The 24,342-nt window shown below is 42.0% G+C and overlaps 2 protein-coding genes and 1 long non-coding RNA gene across 8 annotated transcripts in view; 2 read left to right on the forward strand and 1 right to left on the reverse strand.

The window, feature by feature from the left end:
• The first annotated feature begins 345 nt into the window (after positions 1-345).
• LOC139773367 (vesicle-associated membrane protein 7) lies at positions 346-2,504 on the forward strand. Of its 2 annotated transcripts, none has more exons than XM_071707785.1 (6): positions 346-630; positions 1,109-1,329; positions 1,404-1,541; positions 1,630-1,788; positions 1,861-1,953; positions 2,035-2,504. In XM_071707785.1, the coding sequence occupies exons 2-6, from the start codon at positions 1,126-1,128 to the stop codon at positions 2,101-2,103; spliced, it is 663 nt and encodes a 220-aa protein (XP_071563886.1). In that variant the 5' UTR covers positions 346-630; positions 1,109-1,125; the 3' UTR covers positions 2,104-2,504. The 2 variants fall into 2 exon arrangements, with proteins under 2 accessions (XP_071563886.1, XP_071563892.1); XM_071707791.1 differs by lacking the exon at positions 346-630 and adding an exon at positions 794-930.
• The window catches only part of LOC139773395 (uncharacterized), a 129,660-nt gene continuing 107,352 nt past the window's right edge, over positions 2,035-24,342 (reverse strand). The window contains exon 4 of the long non-coding RNA XR_011718341.1: positions 2,035-3,132. This is a non-coding gene — a long non-coding RNA (uncharacterized lncRNA). The remainder of the gene's footprint in view (positions 3,133-24,342) is intronic.
• LOC139773307 (proton channel OtopLc) lies at positions 3,127-23,885 on the forward strand. Of its 5 annotated transcripts, none has more exons than XM_071707688.1 (10): positions 3,127-3,676; positions 7,002-7,324; positions 8,285-8,538; positions 14,418-14,645; positions 15,979-16,181; positions 16,613-16,929; positions 17,567-17,581; positions 17,767-17,932; positions 18,009-18,288; positions 18,545-23,885. In XM_071707688.1, the coding sequence occupies exons 2-10, from the start codon at positions 7,238-7,240 to the stop codon at positions 19,248-19,250; spliced, it is 2,256 nt and encodes a 751-aa protein (XP_071563789.1). In that variant the 5' UTR covers positions 3,127-3,676; positions 7,002-7,237; the 3' UTR covers positions 19,251-23,885. The 5 variants fall into 5 exon arrangements, with proteins under 5 accessions (XP_071563789.1, XP_071563799.1, XP_071563807.1 ...); XM_071707698.1 differs by having other exon boundaries at positions 16,616-16,929; XM_071707706.1 differs by lacking the exon at positions 17,567-17,581.

Below are 24,342 nucleotides of genomic sequence, written 5' to 3' on the forward strand. Positions count from 1 at the left end.
TGCGAGTGATAACTGTAGAAAAAAAATGTAATTTTATAGCAATATATGATATCTTTGCGTAAACATCGTCATAAATATACATTATTTATGAGACATATATACAATAAAAAAATTGTAAATTCAATACTGTACGTTAAAATCTAATTTTTCAGATATTTATATAATCGAAACATTTGTAATTCCTAATCGATAATATCGATATGCTTCGCAATTGTCTCCGTAGTTTCATTATATTCACAATATTTCACTCTTGATTTTTAATAATATATCTCGTCGAAATGTTGATACTGAAGCGTTGTCGCTTTGAATTTCGCGCCCCACAAGTGCGCAAGATCAAGCAGGAACGAACGTCAGGCGTCAGGCGCTCCACTGGCCCCCACCACGCTGCCAGTGATGAACTGTCACCCATGCTCGCTCATCGATGATTTCATGCAAATGTAACTGTCTCACGCTCGCGGGGAGTATTCCGATGTTTTGGCCGAGATTTCCGAAGAGAAGCGACAAATCGATCGATTGATTATCGTTTCTGGATAGGCGGAAACCCGCGCGTTATCAGTGCTACATCGTCGAAGGCGTAAACAGGAAAGTGCGCAGCTGTTCCTTCAATTAAATACTTGGTTTTGCATCGAGGTAGGTCGAATACTGGCTCGCCGATGATCCATCCCACCGTGAAAAAAGTATTCTGATATTGCGTTTTTGCGTCGAAATTTCAAAGTCCGAATAGCTGAAGAGATCTCGGAAACTTACTTAATTTCATTGTTTCATGGACTCGTCGGAGGTTAAGATTGAGAATGCATGCGTTATTTAGGGAGTACTTATGCAGAAATTATTGCTCATACGTCACAGTTAATTCGTGTCATTACCGAGCTGCTTCTAACGAGTGTTGTACTTAAAAGCAGATCAGACATTTGCCCGCACAGCCACATTGCGGTCTGTTGTTTTCAGTCGTGATATGATAAGCAGGTCCCACTGGGAGAATAATATTATCATTTATCGCGTTGGTTAAAGAACAATTGAGTTAATGCCAAAAATAAAAGAAAATATATGTACTATGTGTCTCATCTGATGTTTATCTCATTTAATTAAACGTACGCTTTTTTCGTTACAGGTACTTTTGTCACCAATATGCCGATTTTATATAGCGTGGTGGCCCGCGGGACAATTATATTGGCGAAACATGCTGCGTGCGTCGGAAACTTTGAAGAGGTCACAGCGAAAATCTTGGCAAAGATACCACCGGACAATGACAAGCTCACATACTCGCAAGGGCCTTATCTTTTTCACTACATCTGCGAGGATCACCTTATTTACATGTGCATTACAGACGATGTATGTATACTAGGCATAGATTAAGACAGATATTGCGATATTAAGGATAATACAATAATGAAAGTTGATTGCAGGATTTTCAAAGATCCAGGGCATTTTTGTATCTCAATGAAATCAAGAGAAGATTCTTGACGGTTTATGGACCAGGTGCTCAAACTGCCCTAGCTTATGCCATGAACACAGAATTCGGCCGTGTTTTGGCTAACGAAATGGTAATGTCGGAAATGATTATGTAATCAATGTCTCGAAACGTTGTTCTCACATCCGTCTCATTGCGCCTTACACCTTTTCTCTTTTTAGAAGCATTATAGTGAATCCAAAGATCTTGATAGATTGTCCAAAGTTCATGGCGAGCTGGATGAGCTTAAGGACATTATGGTGAAAAATATCGACAATATAGCGATGCGGGGCGAGCGGTTGGAGCTGCTTGTAAACAAAACGGAAAACTTGTCTGCCAATGTACGTAAAAGTACGCTCACAATTAATGTTAATCGTTGAATATTACAATAAAGTCTAATTTTTTTATTCCAGTCCGTGACGTTCAGAAAGACAAGTAGAAACCTAGCACGTTCCCTATTTTGGAAGAACGTCAAAATCTACGTTATTGTCGGTGCTATTTTAATTGTAAGTTCAACACTGCGATCAGTTTCGAATTTCTATTTCTCTAATTTCTATCGGTATCTAATGTTCATCTTTCTAATGCAGGTTGTAATATATGTAATTGTCTCTATAACGTGCGGAGGACTGGCTTGGCAAAAATGTGTGGGAAATTAATGCATATACATGCGTACGATACAGTGTTCAAACACCGATTGAATATACATATATGGATGGAAGAAAAGTGCGCGGAAATCAAGTATGAGACTGATGAAAACCATTTAGATCCGCGAGGTTATACTATTTACAAATTTAATTGTTACATCTTAGTTTACGTAATACGATAAGGACATTGTACTAAACATATATATATATATACACGCATATCTGCAATATTTATCCATAATGCTTGTATTACGATCATTATTTTACAAGAATCATAACACTATTACAATTTATACTTTGTGGACAAGACGTATATACATATATAAGAAACCCATTTTATTTTTTACACCGAAATATGCACATTATAATCTTATTTTACGAAAAGGCGCAAATAAAAACGTTTTCTTGTTCAAGTCCCACATGTTTTTACAATTCGTTATGCCCCGTCTCTTTAATTATAAAGCGAATATATTTTACATCGGACTATGTAAAACGAGATATAACTACGTCGTTATATCCCTAATTATCTATCGGAATCAGAACATTTACGTAGGAAATTGTGCAAAAAAAACGAAAAAGAAAGAAATATCAAGGAAAATGCTCCGAGATTCCAATTTCCTCTGGAAAATCAACACGGTATCGACGGAACGTCATCCGGATCTCATCCGTCCGTGACGATCCGTGAAGGTCCATCGCTACCGTCCTCTCGCTACGGGGCGTGCGCCGCCGATGCAACGACGTCGACGCTCGGCGCAGCGGCGTGCGACGGGTGGCGGCGTCGTGGCGCGGGCGCTCTCCCGTCGCCGAAGCCCGGGCCATCGCAGCAGCCCGGCGGCTCTCGCAGGATGTCGATGTCTCGCGCGGCGCGCCCTTCGGGAGGTGCCGAAGTGTCTCCGTGCCTCGTATACACGCGCCACGATTGATCGCGTTCCGTCCCCAAACTCTCCGAGATATTTTGGGGAAAACGGTCCTCCCTTTTTTATATTGTCCCTCTTATATTCTCCTTCCCGTTCAACAAGTTTTACAGCTCCTTCCGGAGAGCTGTAAAAAAAAAAAGAGAAAATGAAAAGAAAGTAATCCGTCGACAGGCCGGTAAAAGAGAGAAAAAGGAGAATAACCGACGAAAAGTTTAATCGAGAAACGTGCGTTTCCCGGCCGTTTCGTCTCTCCCCCGCCGGATGGAAAAAAGGGTAGCGGCGTAAAGAAACTCGCGAGGGAAAACGCGCGACCCGTACGCAGTACGCACCCCGTGAGAGACGAGTACGCTTTCGAGTACGCGTACGCGCGAGAAAACGCGTCGGTGCGTGTGTTTACAACCTGTGGGTGGTGCGGCAGCGGCGTTAGGCATCCCCGATTACGGGGATATGGATTCGCGGTGGACCCGGGTGGAGGCGGAAGACGGTAGATGACGGGATCCGCGGCCGAGCCCGGCGAGAGGAGGCGCCGAATGAAAGTGAAAACGCGGGACTGCACGGTGATGGGCATTGCGATGTGAGAGGGAGGATGCGTCGCCCTCGGGAGAACGACGACGAAGGGTGCTGGGAAGATGAACGCCGGAAGGCGACGAATGCCTTGAGCTCTCCCCGTAAGTGCGTTTCTTCCCTTTTCGCCGGCTCCCTTCGAGCGCCGAAGTCGCGCGGCATTCGCGGCGTTGAGAGGAAAAGCTGATATATTGCTGATTCATTAATGCATGCGTTAACGAACTTTCGCTTTGCGTGAAATAAACGCACGAGCGTTTTGTAATTCGATTTCCTCCCGTTCTCGTTCGCGGAACGAAATCGGCGTGCGCCACGTTGAAACCACGGGATGGATTACCATTTATTTACCTTGTAGGTATGAATTATCTGATATATTTTGCACGAAATTTTAAGGCAACGTCGCAAGATCGATCGAACGACGCGCTATATTCTTTAAATAGATGGCCGAAATTTGTGCGAATGTATTTTTGGGTCGATCTGGGGTTGGTTTTTGCTTGTAGAGAAAATATCGTGACCCCAATGGTTCTTGTATTTGAAGTAAATAATTCAAAGAAGAAGTGGGCGTTCGCTAAAATAAGCTTCGAAGTCAGTAGATAATAAAGCAGATCGTTATTTGTTTAAATTCACATTAATTCTACTGATTCTACTTTAATAGAAAATTTTATTTAATTCTACCTTAATAAAATTTCAATATTGGAATATTTATCACGTAAATCAGAAGATATCTTCACCGATTTTATAAATATCATGCTAATGTTAAGTAGCTACGTTTTACAACGTTTCGATGTGGCTCGATAGCTCTCGGCCTATCATTTGGCGACGATTATATTTCATCCCGTTGCGTGCATCTAGCAAACGAGAGACGTATAGTTTAGATAAAACATCGCGAACGCGACAATCACCGGCGCGAAAAGGCAATGAACTGCTACGCGGCATGAACGTGGAGTGGAAAATACGCTACCTTGCGCCGCGGCCGCACGCGACGACGGACGCAACGGAAAATCGTTGCCGCGGAATTCTGGGAAAGCAACAACTGTACCAGAGATAGCGATAATATTAACATTACTGGATATAGAAACCTTGGATCGATTCTCGTAAACGTAATCCTTCCGCCTTGCAACATTTCGTTACACAGTCGCCTTCCTATCGCGTCCCTCGCTTATATATTGTGACGCCTATAAATTATTCTATCCAGATATGAAAGCTATCGCAATGTATCTCTCCGTTTGACACTGGCCATTTATTTTATCCAGCTATTTACTGAAACTGATCTCCTCCTTGAGAATCTATTTATTTTATTATTCCATTTAAAAAAATCTATAAATAATAAATACCGATGAAGCGAGAAATTGAAATTTCCTAATAGCGCGAGAGAAATCAATAGTTTTAATTATTATAATATTTAATATATAAAGGAACAACGAGAAAAAGTGATTATGCGTAATCCCTGAACGACAATTCGCGATCGGTATTATTCTGCGTGCCGCGAAACTATCTGTGTTACTGCGGTCGATCCGAAACAACGTAGGCTTCTGACCCCACGTTTTATTTCTGCTGTGCCCAATGTTTCCTTAATGCGCGCGGGGAGTCATTTTGATGGAGAAATATTCGATGCCGCGTATACCGGCCATAAAACGTTCGACGAACGGGAGGGTCCGTCGTGGAATGGCGTTAGGGACGAGTCTCAGCGGGAAGAATGTTCATTGACGTTAGAGCTCCCTATGTCCTGGCAAGGAAGCGTTTTACTGGCTCCGGTATGAATCACTCGTAGGACGAGACAAATGTCCTCCGAAGGTACGAGGCGTATAGGGTCTGTTTTCTATTGCTGAACTGGCCGCGCTAATTCAGAGTTTATCTTTTTTACTCCACGTTGGAAGGAAAAAGATAACCACTCTGAACTAGTGTAGCCAGTTCAGCGATAGAAAACAGACCCATAGTCTTCCTTCGCAGCGAGCTAAACCGAGCTGTTTGACACAATTCCAACAGATACCTTTTTAATTCAGCTGTAACTCAATCGTTATTTACATCTCGCGCGATCGTATCCTCGTCAATATTCAATTGCAAATGTCGCGATAAATGCGTACGCGATAAAAGCGAGCCGGCATTTCTTCAATTTCCTCGCTGTCGAAATACGAAACGCGACGTTTGACAACGGTGGATTACATTATACGCGAAACCGTATTCGAGTCTCGACGGCTGTAATCGCCGAAAGGGCTTTGGCAGTAACTTTCGCTAGAGTAATTATACATTCCCCGGGCATAAAGAAGCTTGTCTTTAACGGGAGTATCTTATTACTCCGCTAACAACAGAGCTCCGCGAACAGCGAGCTCGCCTATAAGACTTAGAAACAACATGACTAAGCGCCTAAGCACATAAGTCCGCTTCTCCTAAGATAAACGGTAGAACTTCGTAACAGCAGCATACGACGAGATACGTTTCGTACGCTGCACTCGCGTCAATGCATTTTAATTAACCTGCCGATAAAATTTACAAGGCTTCGCTTCGTGTCTCTTGCATTAATAAAATGTCCTATGTACATACAGAACTCTAGTTATCGACTCTGTGGCCGCCGGGGCAACCGTCGCGTCGCGGCCTTATAATTGTGTTTTACAGTTTCGATTGAAATTATCACCAACGCTGCGAACGGGATAATTAACTCGAAGAGAGCCAGATTTAATTTCCTATCTGGCGTAATTAGTTTTCTACAAAGTAACGTCCCTGCAGCGTCTTACGTAATTAAGGGCATCGAGGTCCGCTTCCGAGATTGCCCGGCAGCAGTCCGACGAAGTTTCTTATACGTAAAGCACGCGCATAAGTAATGAAAATACGTCGTAATATTTTATATTGCCCAAAAGGTCAAGAAAATAATTTCTTATTTATTTTATATTCATTCTGTAAGAGACACAATTAGTGAAAAGGATAAATGACTATTTAATAACTGAAGAGCAAGAAAAAGCTGAAAAAGAATGCAGATAAAATGAAAAAATTTATAAATTTCGTGTTATTAGTTACGACCCGTTTATTTACGTGTCACGTGACAATCTTTAAGGCAAAATCAGCTTCGCAGAGTGATATATGCACGCTTGAGCGAAGGGTCTTAACTCTTAAAGAGCAATTCTCAGCAACTACCCCCGGAGATTCTTCGACGACTAATAATCGGGATAAGCATCGAAATGAAAATCATAGCTTCCCGGCGTGTGCTCGCGCGATCGTCTCTTTTGCGAAGGGGTAAAGAGAGCGCGCCTTTGATATTCGGGGGTTGTCGCTGGGACGAGGGGCCACGCGCGTTCGTCGGCTCTTTTCCACCGGGAATATTTTCGCATCGCACGGTCGAGAGCAGCCTCTCGCTTCCTCTCGCGCGAGAGGCGAACAGGTAGAGGAGGCGCGGCGTGGCGTTGAGGCGATCTGTCTCTCAAGGGCCGATTCTTTCAGGCTGCAAACCCGGTGGATTGTGTGCACAAGGGCCCACCCTCTTTAGAATTCCCCGTCCGTAGAGGAGCGAGGAGCTCGTGTCGAAGACAAAGACGAGGGGGTCGGCGCGCGAGAGGGGGTGAAAGGAGCGAGGAAAGGCGCGAGGGAGAGTCGGGGACTCTCTCTCCGAGAGGGAGAGGTGCGGTTGAGCCCGAGGGGTGGTGAAAAAGCGAGAGGGAGATAAGGAGATAAGGAAGATGGGCGAAAGCTCGCCGGATCTCAGCCTCCGGCTACGCCAGGGCAGCTCCGACTCCAGAGACTCCTTCTACATGGACTTCGCACAGGTACACGACGAGGGGAAGGGGGAAGAGATGAGGGATTTTGTAGATTAAAAATCATCTGTCTTGAGCCTGAACCAAGGGTAATTACCCGAAAAGATTTTGAACGGCGCGGCGTGAATCACGGAGCTTCGAGGTCCTTGACTCGCCATTTCACTTACGACGGATTATTACGAGAGGGGCATAATTGCATTTTTACAGATCTTTTACCCTTATATATTTTCGAAATCCACGTTGATTACCTTGTAGGGGACTGTAAAGTTTTATTTTGGTTATATAATTAAATAAATATAATGTAAAAGTATTATAAATAAAAATATAGGTATTATAAATATACTATAAAGGTTTTACAAATATAAAAACTTACATATGTATGAAAATTCAATGATTATTCTTTACGTTCGCGTCAACTGATGAAGAGCGACAGAAGATAATTTCTGAAACATGAGTGTCGCGGAGCTCGATTTTCTATTAAGTCATAATCGAGATCCTCATATCTGCATTTAACCTTTCTAAAATTGGATTAAAGTGCAGCGATGTTTCAATAACTAAAATGTCATACCAATAAAATCACATGCTCCACAAGACAAATTCAATATTCTCGTAAATATTCCTAAAAGTAGGGCAATTGTAAAATTGGCTGTTCCGTGGGAAACAGATAAATCATGTATTCTATTCGATTAAAGGCCCTATTAAATATTTACTTCGCTCACGTGTCATTTCGCATCATATTTGGCGAATACGACGCTTTTTTTATTCCCATTGATTTAACGATATTACATGTAATAAAATCTCTTTAATTTTTGCTAAATTTTATTGACTTATTTAACTTACGCGGCAAATTTTTCGATATCCTAACAATTATCATTTTGCTTTGGAAAATAAAATGTCACTAAGAATTTCAAACTACATAAAAGCACAGCATATCAATAACGATAACGTATATTTCCTGATCCTATTCCACAGGGTATCGATTCCGATATCGAGGAAGTGACGCGGCCGGGCGACAATAATTCCGATCCTATGCTGGAAAATCATCTGGAGGAGAACGGGAACGACTTGCCGCCGATTGAGGACATTACGACGATCCCCGAGGAGGCCTCGGAAGAGTTAAGGGAGGAGGAGGAGGCGGCCGCATTGGAGGCCGCGCTTCGAATGCCAGACGGTGGCACGATTAGTACGGAAATCGAGAAACCGTCGACCGCGATGATCATGCAGGAGTGAGTACAGAAAGTGCCTTTACCCCCGGTACCACTTCTATATGCCATCACTCGAGACATACTTTCCCTCGTTGCTAATTTTCGCGATCGTTAACGACACGCGCGCGACGCGTTTCGCGCGAGTTTCTTAATTAAAAAGCCGGAACAGAGAGAGGCAGTGAATAAACAGACCGAACGAACAGCAAATTTGCGCGGCGAAATGATTTTTTAAAGCGTGAATTTTTAATTGCAATCTTTTAATTTTACATATAATAAGTCAAACTAGGATTAATTAAAAAGAGAAATTATATTAACGTTTTATCGCGCGTCGTACAGAAACGAGATTATTAAGAAACGAGCGTTTCGCCCCGTTGATTCGACCGTTTTGTATCGATTGTTACCGCTTTGTATGCGCCACCGCAACGTAAATTACAGCCTCCCCTAAAGAGCCGGTGTTTCTCCACGTCTCTTCATTGGAGTGACCAACGCCGGCGCGGCGGTCCCGGCGGTCCCGCATTAATCACCGTCTGCGATTAACGCGCATTTCCCTCGGTTCCCAGCGTACGGACCCTGTGCACTTCGTACACTGTGCCAGCAATTAAACTTGATCGTGAAAAATGCCTCGGCGATTTCGCAGCAACACGCCGATTTCCACCGCGCCATCAATCCCACGTCCATTCTACGTGGGATATCCTTTTCATTTCCGATGAACTCGAGGAACTGTCTTGACCCTAATTCTCTTATCCACAATTACTATTACTGATGTCATAACGTAACGATTCACAAGCGTGTTATTGTTTAGAAATATGTACATAATATTGTTTTCGCGCGCAAACTAAAACTATTATTCATATATAATTTCGAATAAACGAGAATTCATCGCGTCTGTCAGTGTAACTGAAAGAAAAATAGCGCGCGGCTTCCTATGCGATATCTCTCATAATGCGACGGCCCTTGTTCGCGCGTTGGCTTTTAGCGCGTTGTTCGTCGCGGCGGCGTCTCCAATGGAACCGATTTACCGGACCGAATGCCAAGTCCCTCTCGAATTCCGGCATGCGGGAGCATGTCTGGTTTGCGCGCGTATTCGGTCCATCCGCGGAACTCGATTACTTCCGCCGGATATCGAACGTGAATTCGCGTGTACGGGAACGACCATCGGCGTCAGAGTTAATATTGACCTGTCACTCGGTTATGGCTTACGCTCGATCTCCGCCCGTGTCTTCCCTCTCGCTTCCGGTTCGACCTTCGGAGGCCTCCTAAAACCACCTTTCCCGTTTCCTCAAGTCTCCGTCGTGTCGGAAACTTCCCGAATCCTCTTCGCCAATCTATCAGAAAAGCAGCTTATTCCGTCGGTTTACATGCAGATTCAATCAACTTAGACATGTACTCAAGACGACATTCGCATTTCGCGCGACGGTAGAAGAAATTTACATCGTGATATATTTTCACGAATTTCTAAGGATATTATATGTAGTACATACATCGACCGAAATGATAAGATTGATTAAAAATAAGAAGAATTTAAAGCAAAGAAATTTAGTTGTTAGAATAATCAACAGACGTCGCGTTAAAGTTATTACAATATCGCAGATGCAATCGTGTATAATACGCCTCGTTTCGTTGGGGGATAAAAAATTTTCCGGTCATACCAGAAGTGTCGGGCGACGGAAAATTTATATTCCACAATCCTCCAACGCGAAAGAGCCTCTCTTACTCGCGTTGAATTTGTCGTCTTGATGGGAAAATGGTAGACGCGGTGGGGCGGGGAAATGCCGTCAGATATTTTCCGGTAAATGTACGAGGGCTGCCGATCTCAAGAGGCAGACGGAATAAAAGTCGAAGCGATGTGAATATTAGAGTACAGTATTTTCATGTATCTTAGATGCGACATATGCAATTTTCTGGAAAATCTCTTAAAATAGAGGAACAATTTATTTAAGAAGAACCGTATTATTAATTATCTAATTTTTCCACTCATTTTTCTCAACAACAAAATTGCACGTATAAAAAAATGTTCTTCATTCTCTTGACTTATTCTTTTTTACTCAGACAGTATTTTTTTATAGTATTACTAGTAGCTGTCCTAATATCTAATATCTAATATCTAATATATCTCACATCTAATATCAATATATTCACAATTCTTCCTCTGCATCTAATACACATTGTCTGTTATTTCCCTTATCTTTTTTCCCCCGAATTCTCCTGTTGATTTCTGTTTTCCCGTCGAGCCCTTTTTCTCTCGAATTCCCGGCACGTAACCGAAACGAAGCGATCAGCTGGCGCGCGCTGACGATGTAACGGCGTGTTACGCCGCTGCAAATTTGATACACCACTAACGAGCTCGCTATCAAACGGTCGCATATCCAGGCAGGGACAGAGAGAAATGATATACGCAGAGAGAAGGATCGATAGATACAATAGTCAGGGAGCCGGTCTGCCCCGGTTAGGGCCTCAGTTTGTGATGCGGGGTCCGTGGAGTGTCGTGTCACGAGCCGGAGGGCCGTGATAGTGTCATCCGTTGGTGAGGGCCGTTCATGAGGGCCAACGTACCACCGAGACGATCGAGGAAAGTGCGAGCCAAGGTCACGGGTATGCTTATCAAGGAGACATCGCTCAGGTATCAGGATTTCGCTCGCGCTCGATATCTGTTGTAATATAGGAGTATAGAAGTGTTTCTCGAAAATTTTATTTATACGCGCCTTCCTGTGTATGATTTAACGAAATTTATAATTAAACGCTGTTATAATTTTGAAGTAAAAATTATATTTTTACGGACACGTCGATTATATTCTTATTTTATAATAAAAAAGAGAATTCTCGCGTGAAAAATTTCCCGTCGCGTGAGGTAGGATAAATCGGAAAACGGGAAGGAAGTAGTATTGAGAGATATGTGCGGAATACCAGATGACGGGTATAACGAAATGACAAGCGATAGAATCGATGTTCCTCTCTGGTGGAAATCTCGGAAGCGTAATTCCCATCGTAATATGCGGAAAGTGACGGAGAAAGAGAGTGGCCAGCGAGTTGGAATTTCTCAGGCACAAAGTTCAAAGGGACTTTTGCGCGAAGAGTCCCCGAGTTTCTGAATAAGAGATGTACTTTGACAATGGCTGTGCGTGGCAATTGAATTCAAATGAAATGCCAGGCGACGTCTTTGCAGAATTTCTCGGAAAGTCGCGAGAAGTGAGATCATGTATGCGACACCGGGTGAAAAATTGCAATTCGTTTTCGTGAGAATATTCGGAAAATATACGTTTATTCGGCAAGTGCGCGAACGGAAATGTGAGTCTTCAGCAAATAATACCTTTAAAAAAGTTTTTTTCATGGGAATAACGAATCCATTACGAGAGAGATCTTTAGTTCCTTTTTCTCCTTTATTTCTAACTTTAGGAAAGAACGCAGTCAGTTGAATTAAATGTAAATTTAATGAAAGCAAGTAAAACGTTGAGTTGTAGCATGTATAATGTCGATCGATTCATGCGCGCCGAACTTTGCCGTCCTCTTTAACGATAAGCAAATTAAAATTGCAAAGAAACCAGGTCAGCGTCGTGTCAAAGTCCGCCGAAAAGAATTTTAATGATGTAATAAATTCAGCCGAGAAAAGTTACGAAAAAAAAGGGAGAAGATGCTGAGGGACGGGATGCCGCGAGGGACGTCGATGGGTAGAAGGTAGCGTAAGAGTGGGAAGAGATCTTCACCAAAGGGTGGGCCGATGCGCCGCGTTCTCAAGCCCTTCGCAACGAGGGACGCCACTCGACCACTGAATCAACCCTCTCAGTGCCCTCTTGTTCTACCCGTTTTTCCCTCGGCCAACGACACCCTCTCTCGCTCCAACGCTTCGCAACGCTACGTGATTATTTCAAAAAGCTCGGAGGCACGAGACGAGCTTCCGTCCGCCTATCGCTGCCTTCGTATATATCACGCCGAAGCCACGTTGCTGCGAAATATTTTTTACACTATTCTGCATGCGCTTGGTAAAAGGTTCGGGGTTCCTCTTCTTACTCTTTTCAACCCTCTCCGACATATCGGGGCTAGGTCAACGGTACGCCGGATCGTTTTTCTCCTAAAATATGCGGAACAACGCTGAATCCCGTCGAAGGCGTCAAAGTGCGCAATTTCTATGATAATGGTTGCGCGACGATGAACAAATCCGCTTTGTTCGCGTGGACCTTTTTTTAAAGTCACTTTGATTAAAATTTGGTGAAATTTATGACTGAGTTAAAATGGCACAGCAGAGAATATTAAAAGTTAGAAAATACAATCTAAGAATGCAAAAAAAGTAATACTGTTGTAATGTCAACAGTCAGCTAGAATAATTGTGACATAATACATTCTTATCAGGTTTTATTTTTATATTGAAATGCAAAATGCATTTGCATGCGCGTGTAAGGAGCGAAAAGCACGTTTTATCACGTGTCGGATTAAATAGATCGGCTACAACTGTTATTAGATAAATGACCCGTGTTAGAAAGTTAACGCTACGTCATCTAATGATACTCACAAAGCCATCAGCACTAGTCGGTCTCTTCCTGCAGCCAGTGTCAATGTAATGTGTCAAACATTATGGCACCGCGTTGACCTTAAATCAGACGGGTGCGTGGGTTTTCACGAAGTGCATACGCACTTCTATGCTTTTATCTTTTTATATCCATATCTATTTATATATATATATATATATATATATATATATATAAGACACAATTTGTTTTGTGCAACGAGCATATTTCGATATTTAATTTTATATTTAAATAAAGATAAATTTCGCTTTCAAGTGTAACACTTATATGTCGTGTGAAAGATGTCTATCTTTATTTTTTTATGCATTTTACGAGATGGAAATTGCGATCAACTTTTCGACCACGGCTTCTTCACCAACATTAGCGATTTTAATTAATTAATTACTCGCTCAATAAGCTCCATATCCTCAATTACCTATTTTTTGAAGTAGAGGCTTTATATAATATGTCCTTCTAGCAGCGATGAATTCATATAACTTTAATTCTACATTCACATAATCTCATGATCATATTCTATTCTTTTTTTAATTAATCGCGTTGATAGTTAATTAACTCATACTCATTGCTGCCATGTATATTATGGCTTTAACAAAGAAATATATGTATATAATATGAGTTAATTAACTATCAACGCGATTAATTAAAAAAAAAGAATAGAATTTGATCATGAGATTATGTGAATGTAGAATTAAAGTTATATGAATTTATCGCTGCTAGGATATATTATATAAAGCCTCTACTTCAAAAAATAGGTAATTGAGGATATGGAACTTATTGAGCGAGTAATTAATTAATTAAAATCGCTAATGTCGGTGAAGAAGCCGTGGTCGCAAAGTTGATCGCAATTTTCATCTCGTAAAAAATAAAGATAGACATCTTTCACACGACATATAAGTGTTACACTTGAAAGCGAAATTTATCTTTATTTAAATATCGAAATATGCTCGTTGCACAAAACAAATTGTGTCTTTAAATTTACATCTTCTTAACTTTAGAATACGTATTCGTATTCTCTAATCGTATTGTAAGTACTAAATGTGATTTTCCATCTTTCTCAATTCACATTTGATAGTTACTGCTTTTATTTAGATATCTTTTTACATTTGTGACAATCGTCAAATATGAATGGATGAAATAATTTACAAAACAATTTGAAAATTCGAAAGAAATTTCTGATATAAAAATTGTTATCCATTATATACTTCTCGCATTGTAGACATAAATCAATCATTTGGCGTAAGATATCTTTCTCTCAATGAAGAAATACGTGGAATACGGACCTTAAGGGATGTCATAATTTTGCGAAAAGTTGAACGAAAAAAAAAAAATAATAACGAGATACCAATAGATACGAGATAATAATAGACATGTTCTATGCAGTTGGCCAGGACTGCCGGTCGCGCTACCGTCACCAGCCTCACCATCCGCGGTAATCGTCTCGCCGGAAACGCTGTCTAGACACAGCAGCAGCTCACCTTCTCGCGTTCACCGGCCACCCCAGTTTGCGTTGGCCCTACCATGCTCCTCACAGCCGATTCCGGCGGTCTGCTATCCGGCGCCGACCTTCCTCGAGGTCACCGACGAGCGGAAGTGGAAGAACCTTGGATGGTGAGTAGCGGATCAAACATTTCACCATCGCATCGAGGTCGATGTACCGTCACCCGATCAATTCGGGCCTTCTCCTAACATTGTACGCCTAATCGAAACTAATTTCTAGCATTACACGCAATTATTAATCTTCTTTTAACCGTTTTCATATTCATAGAATATCATTATTTATACACAACAAAAGAGTGCGTATAATAATTTCATGTAATAACCGCATCCGTGTGTATAATAATCTCGTTTGCAGCAACCCCAACGCGAGGTGCCATAAATATTAATTGAATTATTAAACCCAGAAATTTATAGTTTATTAATTATGTGTAGAAATTTATGGTGTTATTCACGCTTTGCGAAATCATACATTAGCGAATAATACCATAAATTTCTACACATAATTAATAAATAGAATTTTAAAACTGCAAATGCAACGTTTATTTATTCATAGAATTATTAATTCGACGAAATGACTATTATTGATACGTTCTGCATAATAAAATAAATTCTTTTTTATCTTTTCTCATAGCACGAATTTGTTCTTCTGCCGTGCGTTTTGCCAAAATTTGCGACTTCAATTCGCTTTCGTCCTCTGATACACGCGAAGGGGGAATGCCGGTCGCCACGGAAATTTCACGTGATCCTCCAGGTTATCCTGACCGACGTCTGCATCGCAATTACCGGCACTTTATGAATCAAACACACGCGTACAGGCGACCACGCGATTACTCGTAATTGAGCCAATTCTTACGGGGGTGGATGTATTTGCGGCCAATGGTACCTCCGCTTGTAATGTTACACGATGATGGGCATCGAGCTAACGATCCATCATTCGCGCGCGGCTGCCCTCAATCTCTCGTTTTCAATGATTCCTTCGAGAAAAGATGTTTTTTTAATCTGGGTCAGGGCCGAGAAATGGAGCCTTTATATCTACGTGCAGATTTTGCGCCAGAAAAAAATCGTACAAGCGACTCTTTTAATTCCCAATCAAAACGAATAAAAGTAACTTGTTGCGACAATAAATGAGATACGTCTGGATTTATATGTATAAAGGGAATTATATTAGTCCATTCGACGCGGTTCGCTGATTTCAATCTCCCTTCGCCTGATAAAGGCCGGCGCGGTGGGTTTATAGACGGATTTATAAAATTCCTCGTCGGTGCATTTCGAATGGAGATCCGTTTGATAGCTGGCAAGTAGTATAACTGAAGAGGAACGCGCGCGCGGTGATTCCTCAAAGTATACGGCCGGAGATGGATCTATTTCCTCGAGCGAGGATTTAATCCGCGCGCGACGTGGATCCGCGCGTTTCGTTCAGCTTCAATTTCCGTTTCTGCTGCAGCGACGCCCTGGCGACCACTTTGAGCGCGCTGTACGGGAAACTTCTGGTTGTGATGGGGATCGCCTTTCCCATGGCGGAAGTAATATCCACGTACATACCGCCGTCTTTCTACGAGGCATTCTATCTCTACCTCTACTTCGGCAGCATGATCTTCCTCGTGTACATGTACGCCATGCTGTTCAGCGATAACAAGACGAAACCAAGTGAGTCCAAAGACATCACGTAAAAAATTTACTCGAGGCCCTTGTCCCTACCTGCCGCGATAAATATTTCCGACTCGTAGGAAATATCGATTCGGCTTTTACGAGCGAGCGTGCTCCGTAGAGTTCCACGCGCGTGGAAGTAGATAAAGCTCACCGTGGTCAGACCGCCGCTTTGGAAATCGCAGCCTTACATACCGATCAATCTACATTCACGCGCATGGTGACGCAACATTATGTATATATATATATCATTATGATGACCTCGCTTCGCTCCTCTCGTCAAAATTCCTCTCTCGGCCGGCAGCAATCGCCGAAACGAGAGCGATCGCCGAAGGCGGTATACCAATTTCGAACGTAATGACGGCGTTCGTTGCCGCGTAATAACTGACCGCAATTAACCGGTTCTCTCCATAAATCGTAAATTCGCGAAGCAGAGAAGCAGAAGGACGTGTGCGATCTGGACTCGTCGAGATCGTCGAGCGGCGCCGGCGGCGACAGCGACGCGCCTGAGACCGGATACCCGCACGTGAATCCGGTACGTCCGGTCCAGCACTACGGTAGCTTCTATCTGCGAATGGGCGCCGTCGCGTTCGGCATCGGCTCGATGATCTATTCCGGATTGGAATTCGGCCAGTACTTCGAGTTGGAACAGAACACGAAATGTCACAACATCATGCTGGCGCTCACGCCTGCCACGAGAATGGCCTTCATCTTCATCCAAATGTACTTCATATTCCTGAACAATGAGGTGAGTGGGCGCTGAATGTGAATGACATCTGCACGAGCCGTGTTCTCACGACTCGCGACCTTTCTCTTGATGACAAACCCTTTGATCGATTTCAAAGTTAACTTTTCTCAGCGAGAATATCGAGGGTCACTGTTTCTCACTTTTCAACTTTTCAATCTTTAACATTACAATGTATCTTTATACGACTACATTTCGAATTAAAATCGTATTAAAGGAAAACTCATTTAAAAGTAAATAAAAAAAATATTATATAACAACCACAAAATTAATATAACAACAAAGTTTATAAGATTATATGTATAAAAAGTTATACTGTGCATTCTTGAGAATCGCTGCACATGTTATATATTGGAAAACTCCGATGATGTACTGTAACTCGATAGGAAATTCACTGACGGAAGTACCGAGCTAACACAGGCTCGCCGGTTACGGGGTTAATGAAACAGAAGGGTGAACAACCCTGAGAACAATAGTAGAACGTGACTATCCGAACGCTCTAGTGCCCTATCGATATCATATACTACACTTTCTACTTCTATTAATGTCATTCTCACTAACTTAAACTCTTATCGCTTCATATGACGTTTAAAAGCATTAATACGATAAATTTCTATTTAAAAAAATTGCGGATGAAAAGGATATGTTCTTAAAGGTAACTTGTTTCTTTCCTCTGTTATTAGAATCAACCATATTATGTATATATGCAATAATTAACACAGAAATGAATATATTTAATTAAAAAATACGTTGATGTAAATAGAGTGATTAAGATTATATATTTTTGAGAGCATAATTATTTTTACTATCAATCTTACATTAGATTGCCTCATATTCTAGCAAATGAAGGTTCATCGTCATCGCGTCGTTGCGCGTTTCGGACTAATGCATATGATCGGCACGAATCTGTCAGTTTGGCTGAACGTTCTCGTGCAGGAAACGAAACACGAGATCCTCACGTTCTACAATCCGGAGAACAACTCCCTTAGAATCTCCCACAGACTAGGTAAACATGATCTTCCATTAAACATGATCTCTTCCATTACAATTCTACGGATCTGTCTGACTTTCGAACTTTTCAGGCTCGAAAGGAGGCCTTCATCTCGGTGGTCATATCCATTCTCATCATGGAGAACACGTGCGACTACCGCGCGGTCTCAAAGGACCCCATCACATGTTCGAATGCAGAAGGACGAATATAATGGGATCGTTGGTGCAAGACGCCAGTCCCTTCCTCTTTCCCTGCACGATAGAGTATAGCTTGATTTGCGCGGCCATTTTATATGTAATGTGGAAAAACATATCGAAAGTCGGATTCACGCAGCCTGCAACGCCGCCGCGTCACCACGCACACGCCTACAGGTATATAATGACAATACATTCGCCTATATACACGCTATAGTAATAATACTCTTACGGCTGTGGGAACAATACATGCTACAGAAGCACGTAAATGACGTAAATCCCAGTTTACGAACTAATTCCGCTGACGCACAGAGCTTATCAGAGAGTCGATCGCGAATAATATCCTACGTAAAGCAATGCACAATAAAATGCCACTAGAACCTACGTCATTTAATTCACGAACTACAAATGACGAGCTTTTAATTATCCGCAGGAAATCGCCTCACCATTACAGCGTGGACTGCGCCCGCGCGCACAAGGGCCTCTTCGTGGGCATTCTGATTCTAGTGTTGACCATAATCTCCCTCATCCTCTTCTTCGTCCTCATCTCGCGGCCCGAGCTGGTCGGCCTCGCCGTGACCGAGGTGAACATCTGCGAGCTGACGCTCTACGGGATGTCGACCCTGGCGACGCTGATCGGCATGTTCCAGATGCGCAATCTGCGCTACGACGGCAGCAGAAATCTGGAGCTCGACAACATCCTCCTGGTGGCCGCACAGACCGGCATGTTCATCTACTCTACGTTCACTATCATCGGCGGTCACTTCACCCTGCAGAAGCACACGGTCCTCGTGCTGGTCACCGCTCTGGCCAGCGTCGTCCAGACCACCTGCCAGACCATCTTCATTCTGGACGCGTCGAGGCGCACGGTCGCCACCGCCGAACAGATACGCCGGAAGCCGGGCAGGGAGATCGTTACGTTCCTGCTGGTGACGAATCTGGCTATGTGGGCGATCAACACGCTGGAGAAGTCACGGGCGGAATCGCATCCGGTGCAGCTGCATTTTTACGGCCTGTGGGCGTGGACGATCATCACCCACGTCTCCATGCCGCTGGCGATCTTCTACAGGTTCCACAGTACCGTGTGCCTGTGCGAGGTGTGGAAGCGGGCCTACAAGGTGAAACCGACCTACATGTGACGCAAGGGGTCCCGTGAGGTCATATGGAAGACCGGTGGATTCCCACAGCGTCCTAAGAGTCAACTGTCGCGGCTTGATGCCATTGCGGAGAATGATCCGGCGTATTTCATGTGATCGAGAAAAACGTCGAATTGCGAAAATCGTTTTGAAGGGGAAGAATCCGTCGGGCGACGCGTTAAGAAGTAGACATCGATATCTTTAGACGGACAGAACTTTTCTAGGCGTCCGAACATGATTGAAGCATTAATACGTACACGACAGTTCATACGCATGTAATTTGTATCGATTTCAGGGTATATTTCGGAAAGCTAACGGTATATAATAATAAATGGATTCGGGGTCTCGATATTACATACGTAATTTGATCGCTATTAGAGAAGAAGACGTCACGGCAGAAAGATACTCATAGGCTGGTATTCATAGTCGGATCTTATATTTAAGATCGTCTTAAGTCTGGTCAAAGGCAGTCTTAATAAGACTCTATCCAGCCAATGAAATGATCGTATTAGCATCTTAAGGCTCCTGGTCCCTGAGCCGAGAACTCCGCGGTGACGGTAGCGACGTACCGTCGCGGTAGAAATAAGAACTCTCTCCAATGGAGAATAAACGAGAAATGTTGAGAATTGACACGTTGAGAATTCTTGCGTAGTATTTCCAAATAAAAATATATTTGCTTAAAATAACACTACAGATCACTTCAGCATACTTCGAAAGTACTTCGAGTTCTTAAGATTAGCAAGGAATGTACTACGTTCAAGGATCCTTTACCACTCCTTCCGAGTTGGCAGATCGCGTGTGTCTCCCCCCCCCCCCCCCATGTGTCCCCCCATGATTGGGATCGTACAGGCTTCGTATCACGTTCGTTTTACGGTTATTTAATAATTGTCAAGGGAAAGGGATTCCAGCCGAAGTATTTTTGAAGTGTCCTGAAGTGATCTCAAGTGTTATTTTGTGCAAATATCTTTTTATTTGGAAGTACCACGCAAGAATTTTCAACGTGTCGTTTTCTCGCTTCTGACGTCACGATTCAACATGGCCGCGGCAGGTACCCAGGAGCCTTAAGACATTACTTAAGACGATCTTGAAATAAGATCCGACTATGAATACCGGCCATAAAGGCTAATTGTCCCATAAACAGTAGGTTACTTCGTCATTTATCGACGGTCAGTGTTCTAGTTAGTCCTGTACAAATTCATTTCGTCGGTATAAATGTTGGCGACTCCATAAGAATTTACACAGTATCATCAATGATATTATTGTATAATTCTAATATCACTTTCTAAAAAGGATCACCGTCTCGCCGAAAAATGCATGACTCGCGTCGAAAGAACAATTTTAGCAAACTCCAGAAATGCGTATTGTGAGCGTATTGCTGATAAGCCGATTTATCGAAGCATATTATACACGATCTCCTTGATCCCTAGAACACTTTTTAGAGATTTCGACGTAAATAATCCTCTTATCCGCCATTGATATCTGTAAATAGCCTCTGATGACTTCACCGCGCCTGTAAAACCGACACGAAGAGGGAGGATTTGCAAACCACACGAATCAACTTAGCAGAATCGCAGTATTCGTGCGATGAAGGCACATTACGTGTGCATTGATGTCTATCACTTGCCATCACAGCCCTAAGCGATAATTCTACGGAGTAAAAATAACAGAACGAGAGTCACTGTACGAGAGAAGTGAATTTCATTCGATAAAGAAAGAAAGTTCCATCGCGATAGCAGCAAATAAACGATTCCACTGTTATCTCGTATCGATTCCGGCAATACCGTGCGCAATCGATAGGAGATAAGAAAAGCATTTATCTGCTACATGAAAGAATATATTGGGAAGTGAAACAATAAATTGTACTTCTCATCTGACTGGTTAGATCTGCAAATCTCCTCGAAATGGAATTCACTGATAAATGTTGAGTCAATACCTATTATATACATTCTAAATTTTTCTCTTGTAGATATTTAAATGAAGACGTCCTCAATTCAATCGACCAAAAAGAAACAATCGAATACAAAGTTACAGAGAAACATAATTGATTATTATTTTTATTATACATATTCGAATTAACGCTCGCGTTCAGATATCCAAACACATAATTCTGTAGGCGACAAAATGTCCATTCGTTAGAAGTAGGGGCTAGATTTTTCTTAGAATCAATCTGGTCGAAACGTTCGGCATAGGATTTCGATCAACACGGGAACAATGAATCTTCTTCGTTCGATAAACTTTTGTATATCCATTCCGAGTGACGAGCGAGGGTTCGAGAGGAGTCGAATTCCCTCTCTCGAAAGACTGAAATGAATGTCAGGAGAATGATGGTCAGGGCACTAAAACAATAAGCATAAATTTTGATCCACTTTATGAACTGATCGAACCGAGTCCCCTAGCTGTGTATAATCTAAATGTTTGGTGCTCGTAATCCAAGGCACTTGGACACTCTCACGGATATCCGTCTTCCACGTAGTACAAACAACTGCAGCTTAAACAACAATTGTTGCGTATATATGCAATGACTCGACAGCTAAATAAAATAGCGACGGGGAAAGTAGATTACGAGTATGTTTAATAGCGCAAGCAACAAAATCTTGGTAGATTATTATTTGTGAATTTTCGTGAACGTGGATTTCGTAAACGAAATTATTGGCCATTATTACGTGAAACAATTACATAGATCTTAAATGTAATTGAATAAATCTCGCAGGAATTAGAAATATTTTAATATACTGATAAAAGAACCAACTAACTGAAAAGAACCTATTTCTTTCGGTTTTCTATTTAACAAACTCGAAATCGATTCGCACGATCCGCGAACTTCATATTTTCGAGCGCCTTGCACGATGTCCATGTATAATTCAATAAAGAAAGAACCATATAGATATTAACTATTCTAAAAAGAATTTAAATCGCAGAATTTTAGTCCTTTTATATCTAAAAAGATGTACGCACAAGAAGATTTATAAATATAATTTTAGATATATTATCGTAGAAATTGAGTCGTATTATAGAAAGAAAAATAATTAGTACCGCTGTTACGATCGTGACTTATAATACACGAACATTTTATTGTCGTCGTTGAATTTGTATTATCAAGGGAAATTAATTTTGCGTCCGGCTCTCAGAAAACTCAGTGATCAGGATCAAATCGATGCACGAGCGTCCACCGTAGACTCGCGTAATTTTCAAAAGTAGAACGATATAGAGATGAAAAAAGTGAAGACGTTCGAAGTAAGGAGTACAGTACAATGGCTGATCATATCATTAAGCCTTAAAATCCGTCAAGAAGAGTGCTGTCCGAGCTGATAGGAGATAAAGGGGATCAAGATCGATCGCGATCGACACGCGATCTCGAAACTAGAGGCGACCTACTCGAGTTTCTTTCATGCTCAACTGACAGATGTGATGATGAGAACATCACAGAAGCAAGTGAGAATGAGGGAATGAACAAATTGACGTGTGGTCGCGTACGGGTGAATGCGTGTACGCGTGAGCGCGTGTATGTATGCGTGTATGTGCGTGCGTGTGTTGCGAGTGCGTGCTTGTACATGAAATAAAAGAAAAGACAGAGAGAAAGGGGAAGAAGTCGAGATTTAATGGAAATGTAGGCGTTCATGAATAATACGTGTTTCGTGCTAGAAGCTTCGATATCGATTATCGCCGTTGCGAATTCATAGTTATCCGGTCGGTGCAGTCGATCTTTTGTAAGATATAGTTTCTCTAAGACGGCTGTAAATAAATGGTGGAGAATATACAATAAAAGCGAATTCTCTCGGTGTTTAGCGCTAGTTGTGTCGACATGTTTCTTCCTATACACACATATATATACATATACATATATACATATATGTGTACATATATATGCATATATGTACATATATACATAACACATATTTATATATACAAGATATAAATATATTTATTATTACGTTGTTCTATTATATAATATTTATTATAATCTGACATAGGATTTACGTGCGACATGTTACGTTTATTGAGAGTCCCGAGGACTCGTGCCGAGATCCCATGTTCATTCTTTCCTTCACTTCTCCTCTCTCTCCTCTCTCTCTCTCTCTCTCTCTCTCTCTCTCTCTCTCTCTCTCTCTCTCGCCTACAGCTTCGTCCTAAATAGAGCAGTCAGAATACCAAATCGCAATAAGAAGCGATACGAAAAATATCCAAGCAGATATCCAAGCAACAAGACTTCAGAAGTAAATATTAATATAATGATTTAGATTCAGTCGTTACAGCCTAAGTATTTATAATAGTTATATAATGACCGCTCTATATATCTTTGCTTCAAATATTGCAAGAGAAAGCCTTTTGCAGTAGACTCGTCCTTTTCGGATAGACTTCTCTCATGCACATTGTTGACGCGTTTACGATCTCGGCATGAATCCTCCCGTAAAAAGACAAAATCAGGGCGAAATCACGAAGGACGCAATTCGCAATTTTGCGAGTGATATAAGAGGAGAGAGAAAACACGAGAGGAAGTTCTCTTTGCTATATCACGTCTCTGAACTGTACTTTTTCTATGTCCGCATAATCTAGTTCCTACGCAATGTTTGTACTCTTTATACCCTTTGTACTATTTGTACCTTACGAATTGCAATACACTCGTCCGCAATAACGAAACGTTTCTCTTTATTTATCACCAATCGCAAACACTTTCCGATGAAATCGCAATATCAATCGTCATGAAGTTAGAAAGTACAGATAATGTTCAATTGACAAACCGCATTTCTATTACGTTTATTTCACGACGGAAATAAAATAAGGTTTTAAATGTAGGCAATTCGAGATATTTAAAATCAGACTTTCTACGTAATGGTTCGCTTCGTACTACGATTGGCAGCCATTAACAATGCAACGACGACGAGAGAATAATTCAAATAGTGGAGAATCGTGTGGCCGAGCTGACCTAAATACCAGCGATTCCGGAGTCAATTCCGCGAACGCATTCGTGATCTCTCAATGTTGAGGTAAGGCCTTTCTCGGATCCAAGGTCGCCCGATGACCGACCCTCAAACTGAATCTAATGGAAATGAAGTTGAACCGCATTGCGATTCAACTTTCTCTTCGCGGCGCCAAT

This window comes from Temnothorax nylanderi, unplaced genomic scaffold (assembly GCF_030848795.1).
Source record: "Temnothorax nylanderi isolate EJ_2023f unplaced genomic scaffold, tnyl_v1.0 TNYL_tig0004_pilon, whole genome shotgun sequence".
NCBI lineage: Eukaryota > Metazoa > Arthropoda > Insecta > Hymenoptera > Formicidae > Temnothorax > Temnothorax nylanderi.

Excerpts from the sequence above, each read along its gene's own strand:
- LOC139773367 (XM_071707785.1), top strand. The coding sequence starts at position 1,126 with ATGCCGATTTTATATAGCGTGGTGGCCCGCGGGACAATTATATTGGCG. Across the intron at positions 1,330-1,403 it reads ACATGTGCATTACAGACGAT|GATTTTCAAAGATCCAGGGC; the intron begins GTATGTATACTA and ends AGTTGATTGCAG. Across the intron at positions 1,954-2,034 it reads TTGTCGGTGCTATTTTAATT|GTTGTAATATATGTAATTGT; the intron begins GTAAGTTCAACA and ends TTTCTAATGCAG.
- LOC139773307 (XM_071707688.1), top strand. The coding sequence starts at position 7,238 with ATGGGCGAAAGCTCGCCGGATCTCAGCCTCCGGCTACGCCAGGGCAGC. Across the intron at positions 14,646-15,978 it reads AAGTGGAAGAACCTTGGATG|CGACGCCCTGGCGACCACTT; the intron begins GTGAGTAGCGGA and ends TTTCTGCTGCAG. Across the intron at positions 16,182-16,612 it reads CGATAACAAGACGAAACCAA|CAGAGAAGCAGAAGGACGTG; the intron begins GTGAGTCCAAAG and ends AAATTCGCGAAG.